General features: G+C 41.5%; 1 protein-coding gene across 5 annotated transcripts in view; it reads left to right on the forward strand.

The window, feature by feature from the left end:
• The window catches only part of LOC137321907 (glycoprotein endo-alpha-1,2-mannosidase-like), a 73168-nt gene extending 60085 nt beyond the window's left edge, over positions 1-13083 (forward strand). For all 5 annotated transcript variants that reach the window (XM_067984763.1, XM_067984768.1, XM_067984765.1 and 2 more), the window contains one exon: positions 7668-13083. In XM_067984763.1, the coding sequence (XP_067840864.1) occupies positions 7668-8304 (637 nt within the window). In that variant the 3' untranslated portion in view covers positions 8305-13083. The remainder of the gene's footprint in view (positions 1-7667) is intronic.
• Positions 13084-16706: the final 3623 nt, after the last annotated feature.

Here is a 16706-nt window from a genome sequence, read left to right on the forward strand (position 1 = left end):
TTGTCCTGGATGGTGTCGAGCTTCTTGAGTGTTGTTGGAGTTGCACTCGTCCAGGCAAGTGGAGAATATTCCATCACACTCCTGACTTGTGCCTTGTAGATGGTGGAAAGGCTTTGGGGAGTCAGGTGGTGAGTCACTTGCCGCAGAATACCCAGCCTCTGACCTGCTTTTGTAGCCACTGTATTTATATGGCTGGTCCAGTTAAGTTTCTGGTCAATGGTGACCTGCAGGATGTTGATGGTGGGGGATTTGCTGATGGTAATGCCATTGAATGTCAAAGGGAGGTGGTTAGACTCTCTCTTGTTGGAGATGGTTATTGCCTGGCACTTGTCTGGCACGAATGTTACTTGCCACTTATCAGTCCAAACCTGGATGTTGTCCAGGTCTTGCTGCATGCAGGCATGGACTGCTTCATTATCTGAGGGGTTGCGAATGGAACTGAACACTGTGCAATCGTCAGCGAGCATCCACATTTCTGACCTTATAATGGAGGGAAGGTCATTGTTGAAGCAGTTGAAGATGGTTGGACCTCGGGCACTGCCCCGAAGAACTCCTGGGGCTGAGATGATTGGCCTCCAACAACCACTACCATCTTCCTTTGTGCTAGGTATGACTCCAGCCACTGAAGAGTTTTCCCCTTGATTCCTATTGACTTCAATTTTACTAGGGCTTCTTGGTGCCACACTCTGCCCTTGATGTCAAGGCAGCATTTGACAGTCACTCTCCCCTCACCTCTGGAATTCAGCTCTTTTGTCCATGTTTGGACCAAGGCTGTAATGAGGTCTGGAGTCGAGTGGTCCTGGCGGAACCCAAATTGAGCGTCGGTGAGCAGGTTATTTGTGAGTAAGTACTGCTTGAAAGCACTGTCGACAACACTTTCTATCACTTTGCTGATGATTGAGAGTAGTCTGATGGGGCAGTAATTGGCCGGATTAGATTTGTCCTGCTTTTTGTGGACAGGACATACCTGGGCAATTTTCCACATTGTCGGGCAGGTGCCAGTGTTGTAGCTGTACTGGAACAGCTTAGCTAGAGGCACGGCTAGTTCTGGAACCCAAGTCTTCAGCACTACAGGCAGGATGTTGTCGGGGCCCATAGCCTTTGCTGTATCCAGTGCACTCAGCCGTGCTCCCATGAACCCATTCCTACTAAATTGCTAACCGTCCAACTTCCTTTCCTGGCTTCCATGCTACTTGACATTGTATCTCTTCAAGAACTGTCCTCCAAAACTGGCGTCTTCCCCCACCACCCCCCCTCCACTTCATCAAAAAAAACGCCCTCGACCTCTCTGTTTGATTCAGGTGTATCTGATGATTCCTCGGTGATTCTAGCCTTTGATATTGGCAGTTGTATGCAGCTGTGAAAGTGTGTGACCTGTGGAATCGACCAGGATGGTTTGTTATCTCCCTCAACTGTGGCTTTTGTCAAACCCGCTGCTGTGTGTCTGTCTGCCTTTAAGTACAGCTCCCTAGCTATCGGTGCCAAGATTCCAGTAGCACTGTTTTCTCTCTTTTGATCAGATCAGGGAGCTTAAAATGGGAATGTATTCAGTGATATTTTAAATGACTTGACTGTTCCTTCTCTCTGCTCCACAATTGTGTGGTTCAAATGAAGCTGCAAAAATTACCACATTCTTGCAAGGAATTGATAGGAAGCAGGCACTGTGATGCAGCACGTTTTTCTATAGTGATAAGACAAGAGTTTGCACTCTCAGTTCCCCATATGGGAAGTTACAGACTTTCATCAGAAAAGGTGCCAAGGAGTCTAGATACTTCCCTACAGGGAGGAGGAGGAAGATGGTGGACAAGTCACCCCAAGATTGACATATTTAATGCATTGGTTCATCTGCAATGGCACTGCGCAAGGGGAATCAGGACTTCTTTTTCAAGATCCTGGTGTTGGCTACATATTTCTTTTCCTTTTGGCATCATAAAGTAGGGCACTGACATAGACGTAGTTCACACAGACTTGCAAGAAAAGTATTATTTTTCATTTTTAGCATTGAGCTGGGCCATGTCATTTAGTTATTTTTATGCTGGCTGGCAAGTTTGGCACTTCATTTCATTTTATTACAGATTTCAGATAGAGTGTGAGAGAAACTATGTAGGCAGAAAATGAATTGAATGTGAATGATTTCATTAATTCAACACAACTTAATTTTTAAATTTTTGGGTAGTGGATTGGTGGTTCCACTAAATCAATCCCTATGTAAACAATTATAATTTTGGGATGGTTGGGATATTCAAGTTAAAATAGAAGAAAAAAGCTTATTTGAGTGGGAAAAGAACAAAAATATCTGAAAATCAGGTGAAAAAACAAGATGGTGACTAAGCTGGGAGAGAAACTTAGTCACTCCAAGGTGCCACTAAGTGGTGAGCAACTACCATCATGATGGGGCTTAAAATTATAATTGTTTACATAGGGATTGCCAATATTAAGTGTCGATATAAAAAAAAAGCTCAATCATAATAGGAAGTAAGATTATGGGCCAGATTTTGCTGTCAAAATAACAGTGAGGCTAATGGAGCTCAATGTTGTTATGTGCAAATGGTACAGCAACCTCAGGCAAGGGGCAGATGTGCGGTTAAACGCGAATATCCAAAAGTTGGTGTTCGTGTTGTGCCGCTCCGCCGTTAGCTTCTTGGAAACAGCATCTCGCTGCTTGCCTCACCAGTGAAATGCATTGAATAGCGTGAAGTTGCTATATTTGCGTGGTATGAACTAAACTCACGTCAAAGTTAAGACTTGACATTTCAAGTGTAAATACCCTTTTAATGACAGTAATTAACACTTGTCATGTCAGTCAACCTCTCTGGCACTGAAAATTAACTATTGTAAGTGTGGAGCCTCATTCCTTCAGGTATTAATTGTTGGAGATTTTAAAAATGTTAAATTAATTTTTTTAAACTTTTCCTTTGTCTGTTTTCTCTCTCTTGCATCTATCTTTCCCCCTCTTTTGAATCTCTTTCTGTACCTGATTTGACATTGAATTCACCCACTCTAACTTACACTTACTTTCAGTCCTTGCACAGTTTATTTTACAATCCTTCAATCTGATAGGTTACAGAGATACACAGTTACTTGCCCTGTTTCCTTCGCTGCGATGTTATCAACTCGCATTTTCAGCAACTTGCCTTGCCAAAAATTAAAAAACTTAAACGTGCAAGGGCGAGTGTAACTAATGCCAGACGCTGTTAAATGTCCTGCTACAGCAAAATCTGGGCCTCTAAATATTCGCCTCATCGTGCCAAAACTTATCACTTCATGTAATAAATTTGTTTTGCAGTGCAATGACTGTTGTATAAGTAAGTCTGGCAACAATTCTGCACCAGCAGTGAGCTGAATGATCAGTTAAAATTTTCTTTCATTTGAGGGGGGGAAAGAAGCGTTTACCGGGATACCGGGACAGCTTCCTGCTCATAATGCCAGGGGATCTTTATCGTTCATTAAAACAGGGACCCTGGTTTAATGTTTTATCTGAAAGGCCACCCACAACATGACACTCCCTCAGTACTGCACTGGAGTGTCAGCTTAATATATGCTAAAAATATTCTGGTGTGGGGCTTGAAACCACAACTTTCTGATCCAGATGTGAGAATGCTATCAACTGAGTTAAGCTAACACTATTTCCAATGTTTTGTGAATAGGTTGCACTCGTAGGCTCAAGACCATAGCACAAAATTGGCATTAATTTGACATGAGAGCCCCAAATTTGCAAGACATTAATCACCATGGTCTCATAAATCTTGCTTGATTACCTGCAGAGATCAGAGAGGAATTTGCTAGAGTTTATTTCTAAATTGGCTTATGTTTTTTTTCTCTGACTTGCCTCCCCCAGCAAATTGTGTTACTGTGGATGGGATGGGTTTAATGATGTGTAGGTTTTACCATGTGGGACGAGTCAGGCTTGTTGGACCAGCTGGTCTTTTCCTGTCCCCTTTTTTTGCTCGTTGGCAATTCAGCCATGGAAGTCAGCATGCCTGATTTTCTGCAATCCTACTTTTCAGGCCATTAAATTTAACAGAAGTTAAAAGACAGTATCACAATTTTCAGGCTTCATTGTCTAGAACCATAGAAAAGATACAGCACAGAAGGGGCCATTCGGCCCATTGTGTCCGTGCCGGCTTGAAGAACAAGCAGGTGCCCATTCTAATCCCACCTTCCAGCACCCGGTCCGTAGTTCTGCAGCTTACAGCACTTTAGGTGCAGGTCCAGGTACTTTTAAGAAGAGTTGAGGGTCCTTGCCTCTACCACCAATTCGGGCAGCAAATTCCATACACCCACCACCCTCTGGGTAAAAAAGTTTTTCCTCGTGTCCCCTCTAATCCTTCGGCCAATCAGCTTAAATCTACGTCCTCTTGTTCTTGAACTTTCTGCTAGGGAAACGGGTGCTTCCTTCCAACTCTAAGCCCTTCATAATTTTGTACACCTCAATCAAGTCTCCCCTCAGCCTCCTCTGCTCCAAGGAAAACAACCCCAGCCTATTCAATCTCTCCTCATAGCTGCAATTTTCAAGCCCTGGCAACATTCTTGTCAATATTCTCTACACTCTCTCCAGAGCAATTACGTCCTTCCTGTAATGTGGTGACCAGAACTGTGTACAATACTCCAGCTGTGGCCTTACCAGCATTTTATACAGTTCCATCATTATATCCCTGCTTTTGTATTCTATACTTCGGCTAATAACGGAGAGCATTCCGTATGCCTTCTTCACAACCTTATCTACCTGTACTACCACCTTCAGGGACCTGTGCACATGTGCTCCAAGGTCTCTCACTTCCTCTACTCCTCAATATATTCCCGTTTACTGCGTATTCCCTTTTACTGTTTGCCCTCCCTAAGTGCATTACCTCACACTTCTCCGGGTTGAATTCCCATTTGCTACTTTTCCGCCCACTCCACCAACCCATTGATATCATCTTGGAATCTACAGCTATCATCTTCACTATCAACTACAGGGCCAATTTTTGTATCGTCTGCAAATTTGCCAATCATGCCCCCCTACATTAAGTCCAAATCATTAATATATACCACAAACAGTGGTATATATTAATGGACCTAACACTCAGCCCTATGGCACACCACTGGAAATGGATTTCCATTCGCAAAGACATCCATCGACTTTTACCCTTTGTTTCCTGTTACTGAGCCAATTTTAACGTTTCCTATTCGTGAGTCAAGTCAAAGATAATTTTGTGTTGTGGTCTTGTGTCTGCTAGTAACTAAGCTGAAAATACCAGTGTGCTAACTTAACTGCACCACCCAGTTTCCAAGGAGGATTTTAATCAAAGTATTAAATTTAATTTCCTTAAATTTTTTAGTAGAATTCAGATGTGCAATATAGTATCAAAATCCTCAATGATCATTTGATTTGATGTAACTCTGTACCTTTAGAATTTTATTTCGTGAATTGTTTTTCTTGAAGCTCAAAAAAATTTACGAAGATTCATAGAATCATAAGAATCTCAACACAGAAGTGAATTATTTGGCCAATCATGTCTGTACCATAGCTAGAGCTGTCTATTCTAATTCAGCGTTGTAAGCAGTGTAGATAGGAGCATAAAATTAGAGATATTAATAAAGTGAATGGGCAAAACTGTGGCAAATGGATTTCAGTGTAGGCAAGTGTGAGGTCATCCACTTTGGACCTAAAAAAGATAGATCAGTGTACTTTCTAAATGGTGAAAAGCTCAAAACAGTGGAGGTCCAAGGAGACTTAGGGGTCCATGTACATAGATCATTAAAATGTCATGGACAGGTTCAGAAAATAATCAAGAAGACTAATGGAATGCTGGCCTTTCTTTCTTGAGGTCTAGAATGCGAGGGGGTAGAAGTTATGCTAAAGCTATACAAAGCCCTGGTACGACCACACCTGGAGTACTCTGTTCAGTTCTGGGCACCGCACCTTAGGAAGGATATATTGGTATTAGATAGAGTGCAGCGTACATTTACTAGAATGATACCTGGACTCCGAGGGTTAAATTACAAGGAGAGATTACACAAACTAGGGTTGTATTCCCTGGAATTTAGAAGATTAAGGGGTGATTTGATTGAAGCTTTCATGATATTAAGAGGAATTCATAGGGTAGAGAGAAACTATTTCCACTGGTTGGGGAGTCTGGGACTAGGGGACGTAGCCTAAAAATTAGAGCCAGGACTTTCAGGAGTGAAGTTAGGAAACACTTCTACGTGCAAAGAATGGTAGAAGTTTGGAACACTCTTCCACGGCAGTTGTTAATTTGAAATCTGAGATTGATAATAGTTTTGGTTAACAAAAATCTAAGGGATATGGGGCTAAAGCGGGTATGTGGAGTTAAGTCACAGATCAGCCATCATCTCATTGAATGGCGGAATAGACGCGAGGGGCTAAAAGGCCCACTCCTGTTCCTACGTTCCTGTGTCCTAATTTTCCTGCTCTTTTGTACCATTAATATTTTTCTTCCACAGCGTGATTGGCACTGCTTCAATAGCAGTGGTAACACATTCTATATTGTAATAAGTCCTAAAAGTATTTCTTCCAACCTTCCCTTTCATATTTCTTTTGCGAATCCTAAGTTTATGCTTCCTTGTTACTGATAATTAACAAATGGAAAATATTGTAAAATATTTAATATTTTGAGCAGTGAGTAGTCAAGGTAGAGTCATGCTGCCCAGTTACACTGCTTTCAAATTGAGTAAAGTAAAATTCTGTGCACACACACTTAAGTATTTGCATGCTTATCTCTGACTGCTGGAGAATATTGTTAAGTTAGAAAATAACTGATGCAAAAAGTTATTCTTTCTGTAATTAGAAACTTTAAAAGCAGTTCAGGAGACCAACAGAGCTCTTTCTAAATTTCAGCTTCACTATTTTAAAAGTTCTGCTTTGCACTGGTTGCAGTTATAGCATAAGTAATGCACAGCACTTGTTGTTTGCAACCAGCTTTTCAGGTGATCTTGCACCACCAAAAAATTCTGAATTAACACATATTCGGCAGTTACTTTTGGATGCAAAATCAAAAAATCACTTCATACAAAATCACTTGTTGTATATTGTAATTCAAAATGTGAGATTTTCCACTTTCTTTTTTCCTCATCACCAATTATATTGCTGTGGGCTCAGCTAGTCATTCTTCATTATTGAGCCTGGAAAATAAATGTCAGCAGACATTCAAGCTGAGCCTAAACCGGTTCTCGCCTTCCATCCATACAGGCAAGTTTCCAGCAGGGTTTGCTGGCTAACTAACTTTTTTTTTAAAAAAAAAGTGCGTGTGCCATTTTTTCTTTATACCCATCCCCTCCCCTTCAAAAAAAAATTCCTAGGCATTTAGGCTTACTACACTGCCCTGACAGTCTCCCGACTGAGATCAGCTACCTCAGCACAGACTGGGAATTGACCTCAGTCCTCCACTTTATTTTCAAGTGCTTAGTGAACGGGTGTTATTTCTGTTCTCCCTCCCTCTTTCCCCCCGCCCCCCCCCACTCCCCCCTTTTTATCAATTACCTAATTGCAGAACCAGAGTTTGTTAGTAAAAGTTTCATGACTAAGTTTAGCTTTATATTGCAAATTGACGGCATGTACTACTGGACCATAATTTTGGAATTGAATCGTGCTGGAGTTTGATACTGTAATCATGGTAAAATCTTGTGACTAATACCAGTATCTTTTTCATTTCCTCCCTTTACAGGTATGGATCCCACCCTGCGTTTTATAGGTACAAGACCAGCACAGGAAGAATCCTTCCGATGTTCTACATTTATGACTCATACTTAACAAGCCCAGGGTCTTGGGCTAACCTTATTTCTGTATCTGGATCACACTCTCTTCGAAACACTCAATATGATGCACTTTTCATTGCCCTAATCGTAGAAGAAAAGCATAAAAATGAAATTCTTCAGGCTGGATTTGATGGAATGTATACATACTTTGCAACAAATGGATTCTCCCATGGTTCTTCCCATCACAACTGGCAAGCAATCAAAGATTTCTGTGATAGTAATAATCTTATGTTTATTCCAAGCGTAGGACCAGGCTACATAGACACTAGCATAAGGGCTTGGAACAATCACAATACTAGAAACCGAGTCAATGGCAAGTATTATGAGACTGCTTTAAGTACTGCCCTTTTGGTGCGTCCAGAAATAATCACTATAACTTCCTTTAATGAGTGGCATGAAGGAACTCAGATTGAAAAAGCTGTGCCCAAGAAGTCAAGTCAGTTAGTTTATCTGGACTATCTGCCTCACAAGCCAGATATTTACCTAGAGCTAACTTGTAAATGGGCAGAAAAGTTTCGCAGGGAGAAAGAACAGTGGTTGATGTGACTGTTTTGAGTCTTACTTGAGAAAGGGAATAGCATAATTTTGAGGTATGACATCACCATTACAAAAGGAATTTTTTTTGGCCGGGGGAGGAGCTTGATAAACTTCCTTTACTTGTCTTTTAGTAGTTTTAGGTGACTCAGGTCTTCCAAAAACAAAGTCCTGTGAAATCAAGGCTAACAAATGAGTTAGAAGGTATTGTACACTGGGAGAGTGACGTTTGTGAAACTTTGGTTTGTTTTTCTTCTGTTGAAAGTGGTAACTTATGCTAGGTACAGTTTTATGGGTGCTGGTAGTTCTTTGCCTTGTCCAAGTTACCGTTCTTTAAATGTGGCCCTAACTGTGTGTTTGCAGGCAGTTCAACCATTGAGATCATTATGCAGACCCCATTCCTATCCTAAAGTGTGTGGTGATAGTGATCATGAGTCGTAATGTTGGCTGATTGGTTCCCTCCCAAGTCCACAGATACTGAGAGCAATTGTAGCACCAGCACCACTGCACAGTCCAGATATCTAAACTGGGACCTTTCTGTACTATATATTGCTCACTGCTGCAACATGGTGAATTTACCCACTGATCTATCAGCAGCAGCTACTTATCAGCTTACTTGAATGATAAACCTTTAACTTCCTGGTGTTCGATGTTAGAACACTGAATGTATTTAAACATGTGTAGGATATCAATTGCATAACTGACAAAGTCAGGATGTGCTTTCTTGGGAGATGTGATGGGTCAGACAATTCCATTGAATTTTGGAGCTTTCTTTTCTCCATCTGCCTTGGGTTCTTGCAGCATCCGCTCTGCAATGAGGCTCTTCTCGGAGCTGCTCAAGAATAGATCAGGAAGGGGTGAAACTTAGTCGATGATATCCGCGCACAAACCTGAAAAGTTCTTCACATTTCTTGGGACCTTTTTCAAGATTGAGAAAGTATCAAAAATTTGATTCAGTACATCTTTCCTTTGCTGCATTGTGTATGTATAATATAACATTTTAATTGGTAATTTTGCCAAACATGTATTCCTGCGTTTAACACTTGAATAATTTCTTGGTTTTGTTTTTTTAATGCACCTGTGGATTTTTTTATTGTTGATTAAGTACTGAATGACTATCAGATTGTCAATTGAACATTTCAGGGTGTATTTTTATTTAATGATTGGTATGGGTAATGGCTTCTCAGAATTTTTAATTTTGGAGTATGTTGAAATGGGACAACTGTACTTGCCCCTGACTGGCTCTGCATTAGCACACAGTAACTACATGGTGCCTAAGTAAAGGTTCCAAATACATGTCTTAAGGACCAATTCTTTGCCAGTGCTGCAATAATATTTATGTTGTTAGGGCTGTTGATTTGTGATTTGCTTCACAATTTTAAATAAAATTTCAGTTGGTAATAGGATACTGTAATGGTGCATGAGATGAACAGTTTCTATTAGTTAGTGGGAACCTTTTTCTTAAATGCTAATCGATGTCCATGTTTTGAATATGCACTGGTAAGTTTTCCTCTGAAGATAAATTTGGAATTACACCTCTGCCAAGGTGTTCTAAATGATAGACTTCAATTGTATTTGAGTGGACCAGACCAGTATTTTGTGCTTTCTTTGCTAGTTTCATTCAGAAATCATGTTGACCAGAATAATGAACCATTTTTGTTTTGATCAGTAACATTTAAGGTTTATATTTTTTAAACTTGCATAAACTGTATCTAGCATTTGTGATTTTTAGCCAGAAGTGCTAACCATTAGACTGTCCTTGTAGTGATACTGTTGTGTATTTTCTTTGACTTTTTTTCACTGTTACATTACTTACTATGATTTTGAGATTTCTCCAGTGTGGCTGGGTCCTACATAGAGCAGTGTTTAAATCTTTCACTGTAGTTAATGAGCCACTTCCAAGATACTCCCAACTTTCTCCTGGAGGTCGGGTTAACTGCTTCCCCATAATGGTATAGGTAAAGTAGAAATCAATAATCATTAAAGGGATTCACACAGTTTCTGGCTACTGTCTTGAGGGATAATTAAGTCCCCGCTACCAATGGGGACCCTCGTCTAGACATATCAGCCAGGATGCGGTAGCGCAGTGGTTATGTTACTGCACTAGTAATCTTGAGGCCTGCATGAATAGTCTAGAGAATGTAAATTCAAATCTCACCATGACAGTTTCAGAATTTTAATTTAGTTTTAAAAATCTGGTATTAGTAAAAGTGACCATGAAGCTGTCAGATTTTTGTAAAAACCCAACTGGTTCACTAGTGTCCTTTAGGGAAGGAAACTTGCCATCCTTAACCAGTCTGGCCTATATGTGCCTCCAGTCCCATACCAACATGGTTGACTCTTAACTGTGTTCTGAAGTGGCCTAGCAAGCCACTCAGTTGTATCAAACATGCCTCAGGTTCAAGAAGAAGGCTCACCACCATGTTCTCGGGGAAATTAGGAATGGGCAATAAATGTCAACCTTGCCAATGATGCCCACATTGAGAGTGGATTAAAAAAAAAATTGGGCATGTGCTGACAGTCCCCATGTGTACTACATGTAGTTGAGGATCCACGCCGGCAGTGTGTACTCTCAAAATGACCCTGTGTACATCGCTTATATCTCTGTTTTTAACAGATGTAATTGCAGACCAAGTTTCTAATGTGGTTTGTGTGTTTATTTTTTGGGTGAATGGGGGAGTGATTGAAGGGGAAAAGAACTGGTTCCTGCCTTGAAATTTTAACTTCAAAACAAAGAACTTGCAAAGCAACTTGGGATTAGACCACAGTAGTAAGTTCCCCTGCAACAATCCAAATTAAACTAATTAAATAGATTTTTCTCTTTCCCATTTTTCCATTACCTCAGTTTCTCCTTTCATGACACTGAATAGTATTTCTACAGATGCCAGAAACCCTTTGGCACCTTATTGAAATGGGCTTTCTTCAGGCTACTTGTCCATTGGGTGAACAATCACAGCTTTGCCTGATTTGTGTCTTGAACCTTGAACTGATGTGTGGCAACATGAACACTCTCCAGCAGTGGTCACTTGATAGCAATTGAGAGCAGAAACCCTGGCTGATTTTTTTTCTTCCCCCCTCTCTCTATCTTGTTAGTTCAGGGAAACTCAGGCCAGTTGTACTAATCCTACCAATGCCATGCCTGAAGTCAGCTAACTCAGTACAGACCAATATGGTTTGAACCTAGGACCTTTCTTGTCTTTGGTCAGTACCAAATTGTGTGGTGTATTTACCATTGAACCATCAGGGGAGTGAGCTGTTTTAATTCCTCAAGTAGCAACACTGACCATGAATTAAATTATTATTCCAGGGTGCATCCTACTTTTTCCTTCAGCGTTTATGTAGTTGTAATACTTTTATGTGATGAGCATAATTACATTCATTACTTTGCAAATTTTTTTTTGTCAATCTGTGAATACTTGTTTTAGCCACTTCCATACCCTGCCTAAAAATAACCTTGTACATTAGGGAGCCAAATGACATTGTATTCTTGAATAGCACTAATGGCTGCTGGTGACTAGTGGTGAATTTGTTTTGTTGAAAACCATAAACTGCTTGTAGCAAAGCACTGGGATATGGAAAGGTGACTATGAAGACAACCAGAACTATAACTGGGTATTGTACCATACATCACTTTAAATTAAGCCGATCACTTCAATTTTTAAAAATCTTTTTTAAGCTTTAGTTTTCAAAACCTAAATTTAAAAACTAAATCCCAGTGTTTCTCTTTTGCAATCTACAGTGTGCAAATGCTCCAGTATTGGAGAGCAAAGCTTGTAAGAAAACAAATATAATCTACCAATAAAATAGAAAACATACACTGACCATTTGTAATTGGGTTCAGCTGTATCATTTTGAATCTTCAGTAAAAGTGGAGACTGTATTTTAACTATTATGATAAATTCTGTTTAATTTTGATTTAGAAAGGACAATCACAAACAAATACACACTTTGCATGAATTTTTTAACTGTTTTTGTATTGCATAAGTAAGAATCAATGTAAGTTTTAATTCTGGATTATATCTTGTATATTGCAGTTACTACAGTAAGCTTAAATTTGCATAACCCTTGGCACCTTGAGTTCCAATCAGTGTTAAAATATAGGATTTGTGTTCTTAAATTGTTTTAAATATGGAGATACGGCATGTTGGTGGCCCAAAGCTATGTAAAGTGCAATGTGTAAAATACCAAATGCAACATACATCAACAGTGTGGGAAGGGTTCAGAGCCCCAAGTATTATGCTGTTCAGTTTTAACATACCAAAGTAACTTCATAAACTGTTGTGTATAAATAAATGCAAGTGGCTAATTTCTACAATATTACTGCAGCTTTCATGAATTTCCATTATCATAAGATTCTTGGATAATACCACATTATTTATGAAGAGGTCAAGATGGGTTTTAGCTACAGAACTATGTCTGATTGACACTTTAAATGTTGGTCAGGGATTTAACTTAGCTTATTTTTCCCCAGTGGATAAAAGTGATGAAGAAAATTCCAATGTCAATGAGGTAAAAGCTAGTGAAGGATTACTTGAACCAAAGGGACCTCACTCAAGCAAAAGTTGTTTTGTCATTTCATAAAGTTTTCAGAGCAGACTTGATCTCCCAGTCTCAAATTTAACATTAAATTTCAATCATATTAGAAGTCCTAATTATGTGAGTCCATTGTTTTGCTAGTGACTGACCAGCTACCTGTATAAAGTGAGACCAACCAACAAGTTGCAAAATAAAAACTGTTTATAATGCATGAAACTGTAAAATTCAGTGAAATAAAAATCCTTACCACTATAATTTGAGCCATCTGATATTGTTGCCATGTTATTTAAGAACTTGCTATTCAATCTTTACTTAGTTTTGTAAAACAGTATATACTTTGATATTTTATTTTAATACACGCAGGAGTATTTCAAGACGGTAACACCCCTTTAGGTTTCGGCTTTGCTTCTGTGGTTTATGATGGAATCTGAGCCCCTCAATGCGAAATATTCCAATGCTTGTAACTTTTATCCATTTTTTATTAAATAATACTGGTATAAAAGGAGTACTCTCAAACTTTTAAGCTGAACTGAGCAACTATTTTGTAATTTACTAAATTTAGGAGTATGATTTTATCAAAAGCAAAATACTGCAGATGCTGGAAATCTGAAATAAAAACAGAAAATGCTGGATATAGTCAGCAAGTCGGGCAGCATCTGTGGAGAAAGAAAGAGTTAATGTTTCGGGTCGATGACCTTTTGTCAGAACTGGAAGATGTTAAAGATTTAAGTTTTTAAGCAAGTACAGAGCCAGGCAAGGGGAGTTGGGTGGATGGGGGGGGGCGGGGAGAAGGAAAGAACAAAAGGTGATAGGGTAGAGGGCAGGAGTGAATAAATTCCAAAAGGGATGGTGCAAGGCAAGGAAGGTGGTAATGGGACAAATAAAGAAACAAAAGATGGGTCTAGAGGAACTGTGAACGGCGACAGCAGAACCATAACCAGCACTTGCTGCCTGAGAAAATGAGAGCAGTGGTTATGACCTGAAGTTATTGAAATCAGTGAGCCCGGAAGATTGTAAGGTGCCTAATCGAAAGATGAGGTGCTGTTTTTCAAGCTTTCGTTGAATGTCGTTGGAACAGTGTAGGAGGTCTAAGAATTAAAATGGCAAGTGACTGGAAGGTCAGGGTCGTGCATGGGACAGAGCGGAGGTGTTCAGCAAAGTGATCACATAATCTGCTTTTGGTCTCTCCAATGTAGAGACCACCACATCGTGAGCGGTGAATGCAGTATAATAAATTGAAAGAAGTACAAGTAAATAGCTGTTTCACCTGGAAAGTAGTGTTTGGGGCCCTGGACAGTGGGAAGGGAGGAGGTAAAAGGGCAGGTGTTGCATCTCCTTTGTTCGCACGGGAAGGTGCCGTGGGAAGGAGGGTGGGTGTTGGAAGAGTGGACCAGGGTGTCGCAGAGGGAATGGTACCTTCGGAATGTTGAAAGGGGCGGGGAAGATATGTTTGGGGCTGGAGGTGGCAGAAAGGGAGGAGGAGCAGGATGATGCATTGAATGTGAACTCTGGTGGGGTGGAAGGTGAGGACAAGGGGGACCCTAATCGTGGTTCTGGAAGGGTAGGGGTGAGGGCAGATGTGCGGGAAATGGGACAGACACGGTCGAGGGCCCTGCCAACCAACTACAATGGAGAAAATCCTCGGTTGAGGAAAAAGGAAGACATATCGGAAGCACTAGTGTGGAAGGTGGTATCATTAGAACATATGCGACGGAGAATGGAATAGGGCCCTTACAGGAAGTGAGGTGGGAGGGAGTGTAATCAAGGTAGCTGCGGAAACCGGTGGGCTTATAGTAGATGTTGGTTGACAGTCTGTCCCCAGAAATGGATAGAGAAGTTGACGAAGGGAAGAGTCGGAAATGCACCAAGTGAAGGCGAGGTTGGAAATTGAAAGCAAAGTTGATGAAATTTTCCGGTGGGCCTCTGTTCAAGGAAGAAGTGGCGGGCCTGCCGGCCATCCCGATGAGGAATGAAGGTAAATGGACGTCTGATGAAAAGGAGAAGGTTAGGGCTGGGAAACTGGAAGAGTCGCGGATGTAAGTCGGAAGAGAGTGGACAAGTGGAGAAAAGATAGTCGAGATATGAGGAAATAGGTTTTGTGGAGCAAGAACAGGCTGAAATGATGAGTCTCCTGTGGCAGACCTGTGTGGATCTTGGGAAGGAGATGGAAGCGGGCTGTGCAGGGTTGGGGGTAGGAGGCCATGGGGGAAAGATCTTCAGAGGAGATGAAGTCAGTAACGGTCTGTGAAACTACGACTTGATGTTTGGTGATTCGATCATGTCCGGGGGAGGTGGAAGGAGGTGTCGGAGAGTTGGTGTTCAGCCTCTGCAAGTAGAGGCCTGTTTGCCAAAAAACAACAGTGCCACCCTTGTAAGCAGGTTTAATGACAGTCACATCAGCAGTTCCCAATAAAAAGAGAGGGGGGTGGTAAGAGGCCAGAGGGAGGGGTCCAGATGGGAAGAGAATTCTGAAGATGGGAGAAAGGGTCTGCTGTGGTGGGGGGGGGGGGGGGGGGAGGAGAGTCTCCTGCCCAAAGAAGTGGCCATGAAGGCAAAGGAACAGCTCAGCAGCATGTTGAGCTCAAAAGTCATTTGAGGTGGGGGTGTAAGGGGATGAAGCTGAGGACTGATCGCTCGGGGTCAGAGAGGGGAAGGTCAGAGGCAATGTTTTTTTTTTATTCGTTCATGGGATGTGGGCATCGCTGGCAAGGCTGGCATTTATTGCCCCATCCCTAATTACCCTTGAGAAGGTGATGGTGAGCCGCCTTCTTGAACCGCTGCAGTCCGTGTGGTGAAGGTTCTCCCACAGTGCTGTTAGGAAGGGAGTTCCAGGATTTTGACCCAGCGACGATGAAGGGACGGCAATATATTTCCAAGACAGGATGGTATGTGACTTGGAGGGGAACGTGCAGGTGGTGTTGTTCCCATGCACTTGCTGCCCTTGTCCTTCTCGGTGGTAGAGGTCGCGGGTTTGGGAGGTGCTGTTGAAGAAGCTTTGGTGAGTTGCTGCAGTGCATCCTGTGGATGGTACACACTGCAGCCACTGTGCGCCGGTGGTGAAGGGAGTGAATGTTTAGGGTGGTGGATGGGGTGCCAATCAAGCGGGCTGCTTTGTCCTGGATGGAGTTGAGCTTCTTGAGTGTTGTTGGAGCTGCACTCATCCAGGCAAGTGGAGAGTATTCCATCACACTCCTGACTTGTGCCTTGTAGATGGTGGAAAGGCTTTGGGGAGTCAGGAGGTGAACAGATGACAAAGGGTGAGATTGGAAGGAGGGATAGGGTCAGGAGGGGCGTTGGCATCTTAAGTTATTGAAGCTTGCGGTCCTTGACACGTCAAAGGAGGAAAAAAAGTTGTTAAAACGCCAGATGAGGCGAAGGATGAAGTGGAACTGCGGAACAGGACAACTTTGAAATAGTGAGTCGGTGCTGCTGGAGAGGTTGAGAGTGTGCATGTGGCAGCGTTGAGCGGGGATCTCAGGAAGTGGCGAGAGCAGTGGGTTGCGGAACGCTGAATACCATGGAGATATCTATAATCACGGGTGGATCTGAAACGTGAAGGGTGGAATTTAAGTAGGAATCCATGTGGAATAAGTTAGAGCTGGAGACAGTAGCTGAGGAAAGAGATGTGGCTGTGAAAGCGAGTTTTAGTAGACAAATGATCAAACACAAGAAGGGATGATTTTAATGCAGTTTTAACTACTGTATAAAATATGTCACGGGTGTAGTGACGCCCTAATTTTGCAGTTCATAAAACAAAAAATTACTTGTGTATAGGATTGAATTTTATTTATAACACTATTCAACACTAACTAACTCTTGCCGCATTGCTCATATACTGAGGAACAAAGGCTTGGGAAAGAGCAGGAGTGTGGGGTTGG

The sequence above is a fragment of the Heptranchias perlo genome, chromosome 5 (genome assembly GCF_035084215.1).
Source record: "Heptranchias perlo isolate sHepPer1 chromosome 5, sHepPer1.hap1, whole genome shotgun sequence".
NCBI lineage: Eukaryota > Metazoa > Chordata > Chondrichthyes > Hexanchiformes > Hexanchidae > Heptranchias > Heptranchias perlo.